This window comes from Solanum pennellii, chromosome 3 (genome assembly GCF_001406875.1).
Source record: "Solanum pennellii chromosome 3, SPENNV200".
NCBI lineage: Eukaryota > Viridiplantae > Streptophyta > Magnoliopsida > Solanales > Solanaceae > Solanum > Solanum pennellii.
In genome coordinates, this window is record NC_028639.1 from 6,130,280 (window position 1) to 6,140,691 (window position 10,412).

Genomic DNA, 10,412 nt, shown 5'->3' on the forward strand with positions numbered 1-10,412 from the left:
ATATATATATCATTTGTTTCTGTTACATATGTCAAAGTTCAATATGACATTCATAATTCATACAATGTTTATACATTATAAATATACATTGAACTATACTATCATTCATAAAATGTTCATATAGTATTCATACAATGTTCATACAGTATTCATACAATGTTCATATATGTACCATTTGTTTCTGTTACATATATCCAAGTTCAATATGAGATTCAAAATTCATACAATGTTTATACATTATATATATACATTGAACTTTATTGTCATTCATAAAATGTTTATATAGTATTCATTCAATGATCATATATATACTATTTGTTTCTGTTACATATATCAAAGTTCAATATGACATTCATAATTTATACAATATGTATACATTTTTCATACAATGTTCATATATTTTTGCATATTGCAATCGAAATTTATACAAAAATCATACACATTTAATAAAGTGCAAATATTCATTTAAGCATACTACCATTAAATACAACAATTAATATATTATGACATATATAGTTAAATATATTTTACACAACATGCAGACATGAGTGTTACAAGATCTCTACTACTGAATTTTTGTGACAAGTCAGAATCATCTGTTGGTTTCACACACCAAGAAGACGACGAAGAAGAAGAAATTGATGAACTATGTGAAGCAATAAGTTGTATGAGTGTTAATGTATGACAGAAATTTGCTGTCAAACGCACCAAGTTTGTGTACAATAATGACGATGAATTTGTAGGAGTTGAGGAGGAATCTGCAGCTTCATCAGAAAGGATTGACTAATCCTAAAGAAAAAGGAACCTTTACTTTGCAACTTCACCAACCCAAATCATTCAAGTCTCTAGACATGCTTATGGATTCTCAGTCAGAAGAATTCTGCATGTATCCGGAAATCATCGTTGTCCAAGAAATAGCGTTTTTAACTTTCATTCTATCAAAAACTGACCTTGCAATCCTAACCTTACCACACTTCATATAGAAATCAATAAGAACATTACTCACTGTAACATCCATCTCCGCTCCCCGTCTAAGCACATAACAATGAATTTCCTTTCCTCCTTTAATATACTCAAGCAACGAACAAGCACCCAAGATACTCAAAATCACATAATTATCAGGTACAACATCAATCTTCAACATATTCCTTAATAGCTGCAATGAAATTTCACTCTTCCCCACATTAACACACGCTGCAATAATCGCAGTCCAAGTAGCCGTACTCTTTACCAACAAATCATTAAAAACTCGCCTCGCTGACCCTATATCTCCACCCTTCGAGTAAAAATTGATCAAAGACGTCCCTACATTACACAACAATGAATTATGTATATAGCATTATATATACCTTTCTTAAACATTCTATATGAACTTAATGGGGAACTGATCTGAGAGGGATGTTTGTGTTTTGGGATGAACCGATCTGAGAGAGAGGGATAATGGGGAAGATGATTGAGGCCGGATTTGGGTAAGATCAAAAAATGATTGCGTATTGGAAACTGATCACGCGTGATTGGGAGAGATGGAGTGTATTGGGAGAAGATGATTGTGTATTGGTTGAGAAGGGGGTGAATAGTTATTGGGTAACCGTATAATAGGTAATTTATTAAAATCAAATCCCGATTATTTAGATTGTTTTTTAAAAGATAACTATATAATGTGAAGTTTAATTAATATTTAATTATTAATAATTTATTATTTATATTAAAAGCTTTAAGAGGTAATTGATTAATCAGTAAAAATTTAAAGAGTTTGGTTTATAAAAGGTAAGTGAATAAATAAAAGTAATTATTTAAATAATAAATTAATTTTTTTAAATTAATATATTATTAATTGATATGGTATAACTTGATAATAATATGCTTTAAGTAGTTTATTTTTAAAGAGTATGAATTAATTTTTTAATTACTATATTATTAATTGATATGCTATAACTTGATAATAATATGCTATTAGTAGTTTATTTTTAAAGAGTATGAATTAATTTTTTTAATTAATATATAATTAATTGATATGCTATAACTTGATAATAATATGCTATAAGTAATTTTTTTTGAAGAGTATGATTATAACTTTGATATTTATCATCTCAAATGCGTGTGGAATGTTAATTTTACATAAATTTTTCATTTTTGAATCCTTCATCACTAAGAAGGCCCAAAATTGTTGAACTGTGAAGTTCTGATTGAAGAATCAATTTGTTAAGCTAACTAAGACATATTTAATCAATGATTAAGTGGAATCGCTGATTTGAGAGTTTAACTTTTATATAATAATAATAGAAGAAATTATTATATTATTAGGTCATTAAAACTTAATAATATGAGATTTGTTCATATAAAAAACACCAGAATAATCTGACTAGAAAGTCGATCAAAATTTGATTTAAAAATATGGAATTAGTATCTAAAGAAATATTGCATATTAAATTGCTATAATGTGATTTTTGTATCCTATGTATTATATAGATGTTTATTTCATATTCAAGTGACTAAATATACTACATGAGAAAAAAATTTTAACATGGTAAAAGAGAAGCCCAAGGTAAGGACACGTTAAAGTAATAGATTTTCATTTAAACTATATCATCATTTTCTTTTTATCACCAATGTGAGACTTCTTTATAATCTTTCTTACGCTTTGGTTTAAAATTTTAAGGGTGGATACATTAATATAGAGGTCCGACTAACATAAAAAAATTAGAGTTGAGATTGTTATTGCATCTAATATCATGTGGGAATGTGTGATCATCTCATATAAAAGCTTAAACTATTAGATAAAACATATTTATATGTACAATTATATCCTTAATATATCCCCTCACGTTCAAATTTGATTTGTAATTGTCTCATATAAAAGCATAACTTATTAGATAAAACATACTTATATTTACTTAATTATATCCTTAATGTATCCCCTCACGTGCTAGTTTGATATATTTGCTTTGTGGATCATACACATGGAATTCTTTTGGAATGTTGATGGTGGTGATATTCTAAGATTATTAATTTATCCATTCTGCTACCATGTTAAAGAAATGAAATTGAGCCTTGTTCAGTCCAATAATGTGTGTGTATATGTATATGTATATGTGTATTAGGTGTTGAACCCCTTCGATTAGTCTGTGTGTTTAGTTTTTTGAATCTTAAATTATTTATTGAAAATTCTAGCTCTACCACTAATTTTAGATAGTAACGTTCAAAGTTATTGTCAAATATTATATCAACAACCTTTAAGGCATATACCAAACCAATAATTCTTTTCAAATTTGAACACACAGTTTAACTTGATATAACTTTAAATCACTAATTCAAAATGTGTATCAAATATTTAATGTTAAGAGTTATGTTACAAGAAAAACATCATTTCCTTCCTTTTATTAGATATTAGAAATACTTTTACCGATCAAGCCTGTTCATCATAATTATAATTAATAAATTCAAATATTTTATGACTTATGAAAGTTGTATAAAATATTTTATATAGTATACTAGGTGATGAGACTTTAAAAGTTATTACTTTATCCTTGAATGTTTCTAAAAACATTACAAAAGCTTTTAAGAACGAAAGAAATATGTGCAAGATGGATGAAACACCTCCCTTGTTTATTGAATAAATTTGGACAAAAGTAGTCTACATTTTCTTAAATGGTTATCAAAGAAAAAATATAGTAGCTCCAATAATCACATGTAGATCCTAGCAAAAAGTAGGAAATGACAATGAATTTTAGCTACAATCCATTTTCAGTTGCTAAATTGTGATAATTTCATTATGTAATTATGTTTTAATTGCAAAAATAAAAAATAATAAGTATATTTTAGAGCAACCAAACTATTCATAAAAATTAAAACATGTTACCAAATTCTGCTACCTGAATATTTAACATACACATGAACTAATATATATATATAGTTAAAAATATGAGAAAAGTCATGAAAGATGATTTATTGTCTACAATGCAATGAAAAAATTATACACATATAATGAATTAATGAAAAGAGATTATTATTTTTAATCAAGTGTAGACAATGATCTCCAATATTGTTAGATCTATTAATTATACACTATCATTTATAATTTTTAGGAAAAAGATATACAAATGTCTAGACTAAGGAATTGAATCAATGCAAAATGCTACACACACATTCCAAATTCTCAAAAGGAGAATTTATTAAGGAGATATATTCATGCTAATTAGTGATATGTATAGATTAAATTATTTTTATTTAAGGTGTTTTAGTTAATCCAAACATAACACATATACTCTGTGTATTACATGTATTTATGCATAAAAATTATCATATAATATCTTTATGCAAATATTCAACATGATCATTACATGGAGTTGTTTGTTTCAAAAGTTTAACTTTCATATATTGAAAATGCGAAAAAAAATTATATTATCAAATCGGAAACTTATAAAAACTGAAATTAGTATCTAAAAAAATTAAATTACATTGCAATGTGATTTTTGTATTCCATGTATATATAAAAGTTTTAATTTATATTCAAGTGACTAAATTATACTCAACTAAAATAAAAAAGCAAGAACTTGTCAAAAATAAATAAATTTCAAATCTAAGTCAGTCTTAAATTTAGTATAAGAGCTAAGGATTATTCAAACCATTTAGAAAAATCATCATTCTCTTTCATCACCAATGTGAGAGTTCTTCACAATACGTGTCACATGCAAGAATGAAAAGTTAAAGTGTGGACAATTTAATTTGGAGGTCCAACCAACATTGAAAAGTAAAATTGAGATGATTCTTGTTCTCATACTGGAATGTGTGATCATCTCATATATAGTCTAAGCTATTAGATAAATTGCACTTATATTTACATAATTATATCTTCAATATGTCCTCTCACATACGAGTTTGATATATTTATTTTATGGATCAAACACATGAAATTCTTTTTTATAATGAATGCTGGTGATATTCTATCTCAACACCTTCACTACCATGTTAAGAAAATGGATATTGAGTCTTAGCTCAATAAACTAACTTAAGAGGTGAAAATCATCCAAGTCATATAAAGAGATGATTGATATCCTTTACCATCGATACAAGACTTCTTCACATGATAATACAAATGAGGCAGGGCAAGATACGTCAATATGATCATATAAAAATAAGTTAACCTAAAATAGGGCACGGCGAGAAAGACAATGTCAAACAACATGTCAACAAATGACAAGTGCGGATACAACAGTTTCTTCTGAATCCAATATTTTTAACATCAAATACATACACAGAGTCACAATTATATTTTAAAAATATAATAAATTTGGTATTAAAAATCAAATCATCACAAGGAGAAGAGTTATTCACCTAACTCGGATTATATTAAATTAGATATAGAACCTTAAATTATACATCCAAAAGCTAATTCAAAAAAAATAATAATTGTTCAAGTCTTGTAAAAAATCATACGTTAACCATTGATACGAGACTTGTTCATTTTTCTAGATACTCATTCATTTGCTTGGTCAAAAAAGGGCAAAACTAGATAAGACATAACTTTAGACTATACAATTATTTATCAACTTTTCATCTCTTTCCAGCTGGTTTTTAGCCATCATGTTCTTTCATCTATGCCACTTTTATTTTTCAATGTCCCCATGATCACCACTTTCCTTAGGTTTTAATTTTAAGAATTACCAACTCATACATACTAATTGCCACTACATAGTTTACTATAGTAGAATATTATACTAAATTAAAAAAGCTTTTATATTTAAATCACGTACTATAAAAGCAATTATTATATTAAATAGTCAAATATACAAAACATATATACGAATGATATACAAAAACAAAAATATTTATCGTTTTAATAAAGCTATTATGTAAGAAATTAAACAAGTAATATTTGAATTTTTTAAAATTACATATTCTCAAGTATGAAATTATAATACAAATTTAACAAAGTATATAGATAAAATTAGAGTTATGTTATAAGTTACACATTCACGTGAAGATAATAACTTTTACTTAAATATTATATAACTAAAATAACGAAAAAGAAAAAAATTAACGACAAAAAATAATACGATATTTATATTTTCTACCCGCTGAAAAAGACTACATAACAATATAATGTAGTCACTATATTCTAGTGGATGAAAAAGACTACATAACAATCTAGTCACCACTATTATTCAATAGTAGTAACAACCACAAGAATAAAATATTTGTCATTCTCACTTTTATATATATATATATATTAAAAGATAATCGTATTAAGATTCAATAAAATCTGAATTTATATTTGATAAATTTATATTAAGAGATCAAACGCTCTTCATTAAAAATGATGTCATACTCAAAATTTATATCGAAGACTTCAGATAAAAAACCAAAGATAGAAAAACAATCTCGAAATTCTAGAACGTAATTTGTTTTCCGACATTTTCTTTTATTTACTATTTGGAGTTTTTGACAAGGTAAAGCAAATGCTATTATTCCTTTCCCTTTGAACAAGGGATACCTTTTTCTTTTGTTGTTGAACATTCCACCCTAGTTATTATTCTAAAAGGAAATGTGATTAAAATCTATTTCAATTAAAATAGCAAAATTTAATAAATTAACTTACCATAACTAAAAGTAAATAAAAAATTGAAGAAAGTATAAAATGAAAAGTATATTCGTCTAATTCACAGATGTGGTTTGAGAAAAATAATGTGTATACAAATCTTATTCTTATCATATACATGTAAAGAAATTGTTTTGAATAGATATTTGACACAAATATATGTTCTTTGTCTATTTTTATTTGTTTAATATTTATTTTGACACACTCAGAGCATACAAATGTTGTCATTTTAACATATCAAGAATTTTCTTTTCTTTTTTTAATTTTATTTGATTACTTATTTATTAAATTATATTTTTAAAATAAAATATTATATATCAATTAATATGAATATTATAATATTCATTTAATTACTATTTTTCATTTAAAATATGACAAATCCAAAATGAATCTAGTAAAAATCAAAGAAAGAAAAATCAAGTTGGATCTTAAACGCACTTTGATTATTTAATTCAATAATTGTTTCTCCAAACCGTACAAATACCAATTAGTATGTCTACCAAAATTGGAACATAAGAAAAATAGATTGGAACATAACAAAAAAGTGTACCTTCTTCGTTAATATTACTATCTTCGTCCATTTTTAATTATTACAATTTTTTTAAAGTCAAACAATAATAATTTTGATCAACATTTTATTATGTTTTTTTTTATCATATTGGTATATGTAAAAAATAGAAATTTATAGTATTTTCCCTATGATATTTGAAAATCTAAATTATTTATCTAAAATATTAAATTAATGTAATCTAATTTAATTTTACACATTAGTCAAATTAACTTTCGAAAAACGCAACATCACAAATGAAAGTGGACGGTAGAAGTTCATGTTACTCCCACTAATTTATATTAAGTAAATTAAGGTTGGATATTTTTCAATTCATCATTTTTTAAGTATATTGATTTGAGTTATTGATTATCAATTATTAATCATTATCTGTTTGGTTATTCATTTAACTATTAAGATTTGAAAAAAAATTAATTGAAAATCATTTAGAAATATAGTATCAAATCAATAAATTATGTACATGAATTGATAGATTGTATTTTATTCAAAAGCAACAATGATATGTGATAGTCAAAAGTTTGATAGTGCCAAAAATAAAAATATAAAACTACATCTTACGCCAAAATTCTTACATATCGAATGATATAAATATAATTTATTAATTTACTAATCAAGTTATCAATTAGCCTATTGCAAAAAAAGTTCAATCTTTAAGAACTGATAATCTAATAATTCAAAAAAATCAAAATATGGCTAGACTAATTACCAATTATCCATAAACCAATGATTTCTTTCATTATATTTCAATTTAGTTTTGAGCAACTTGAAGTAAAATATTTTTACAAATCTGCATAATTATTACATATAAAAATTATAATAAAATTTATGGAGAATAAAATGAAATAACTGATATTCTAATCAACTCAAAATACTCCCTTTACTTAATATGTACTTTAGATAGTACTATCTACTCTGTTTGTTCCATAATATTTAATTATTATTGATTTTGAACATTTTTTAATTAAAATATAATAGAGAGATAATTTTATTATTTTTAAATAAAATATAATGTTTAATTAATTATAATAATAAATTAAAAATTAAATATAAAATTTATTCATTAATTTCATAAATTTTAAAATAATATAATAAATAATTATTACTAAACGGAGAGAGTAATTCTTTTATAATTCAATATAAACGAAGTATAGACATCCTAATTATGAATGTGTCATAATATATGGAGTTATAAAACTTTTAAAATTCATGATCATATTTTTATTACATCGACATGATAATATATATATTTTTAGTTTGAAAAGATATACTGCAAATTAAATGAAGAATACAAATAAAATATGATTCAAAAACTTTTATTTATTCTCTAAATCACGTCAATTAGCACTAATACAATATTCCCAATTTTTAATTATTCCGGTATACTCACAAGCATTGGTCGCCAAACCCTTTTAAGCAATCGTTGCCGGAATGTCGCCGACAACGGCCGCATCGACCGGACTCCGATTCCTCTTACCGCCGATCCAATACCACCACCGCCGGCACAATCGATTTCCGGCCAAATTTCCCCTCTCTTTTCCGGCGATGGAGGAGACGAAACGAACAAATCCTTAAGCTTATGGCTTCCTACCAGTTTCTTTACTTGATCCGGCGAATCTCCATCGCCGGAAATCCGATCCGGTGAAGCATCGTCTCCGGACGACACCGAATTCCCACTTCCGCCTCCGCCTCCGCCGCTGAGGAGCATACGGAGAGTTTTCCGGCGACGGAGGTGAATAACTGGGCTAGTTGTTGGGCTTCGAGTCGGACTCCCCGCTACCACACATTGTGTAGCTAATAATTTGAATTTCTGCAGAGTCGCCATTGAAATTGAACGGAAGTAAAAACTATGGATATAAATTTAAGAGTATATAAGACTATTCAATGGAATATTTTATTTTTAAATCTGTCGATACTCAAAATTTCATATATATGTATTGAGTTTTTTTGTAAAATTACTTGAGTTTTAATAAAAATGACTTAGCAAAATTGAATTGATTGATTGAAGGAGCGAAAATAGAAAGAATGTAGGTTAAGAAAAGTAGAAAATGTGGAGATGGAAAGTGAGATGTAAACTTTATTGGGTAGGGGGCGGCCATGGATTCTTTGTGTTTCGTCTAAATATGATGTAGTAGTACGTAGCTAAAAACAGTGTTATAAATGAGTGACCATTAAGGTTGAATAGGCCATTCTTTAGACAATAGAGGGGCCGGAGTGGAATTAAGTATATATTTTGACAATATGTATACTAAAGGAAATTTTGATTACGATTCATAGTTACATGTTAGAAAGATAAGTAAGGGGAATGAGATTGGAAGAGAATGAAAGAGGCGAGCAAGAGAAACAAATTGTATATGTATATATATATATATATATATGTAATTTCTATACATATATATTGTATAGCTAGCGAGCGAGATTGAGATAGAGATAGGGAAAAAAGAGGTTAATTGTATTTGTATATCTGTCATATAATTGTAAATGTATATTGTAACCGTCAAATATGGGGTAGGCATGTTAGGCCGGCCTAGCCCAACCCGGAATTCAATAGGGCTGAGCTAAGATTTTTGAGCTCATTTAAGAAAAGGACTTTTTAGATTGGCCTGAATAAGTCTGCTAATTTGCGGGGCTTGAGAAATATCGGTAGACCGACATGTGAACCAATAAAAATTAATTAAATATAATATTAAAATTTAAAATTAAAGATATTCCAAATTCAAAATAATTAGGTTAATATTTTTATTTAGATATTTCTAATTTTACTTGAAAAAAAACTTCATAAATATTATAAAGATAATTTTATTTATGGATTTGATTAACAAGTAGTAACATTAACATCATGTGATATTATTTTTAGCAACAGTTATAATCATATTTTTAAATTATAATTTATAATTTAATTTAATAATTATAAAAAGAATATATATTTTTTTTAAAAAAAGTGGGCTGCCCGACAAGCCTGTAATCCACGTACTTGTGGGTTGAGCCGATCATTTTCTGGCCCACATAAAAAATGGACTAGACCGACCTGACTAGTAAAATGTCAAAGTTGTATCAGTTACTGCGAATGGGATGAGCTAGCTCATATTGACCGCTCTAATATATATGTACAATTTGTATTTATTTATATATAAAAGAGGAGAAAGGTGAGAGAAAAGAAGAGAGGAGATAGATAACATAATTATAGCTAAAAATTTAAACTGCGAGCTATAATTAATTTTTACATATATATATATATATATATATATA

At 26.3% G+C, this 10,412-nt stretch overlaps 1 protein-coding gene across 1 annotated transcript; it reads right to left on the minus strand.

Moving 5' to 3' along the window:
- Window positions 1-8,358: 8,358 nt before the first annotated feature.
- On the minus strand, window positions 8,359-9,361 carry LOC107013754. Its single transcript, XM_015213633.2, has one exon. It carries the CDS (start codon window positions 8,986-8,988, stop codon window positions 8,536-8,538), a length of 453 nt encoding a protein of 150 aa, XP_015069119.1. The 5' UTR covers window positions 8,989-9,361; the 3' UTR covers window positions 8,359-8,535.
- Window positions 9,362-10,412: the final 1,051 nt, after the last annotated feature.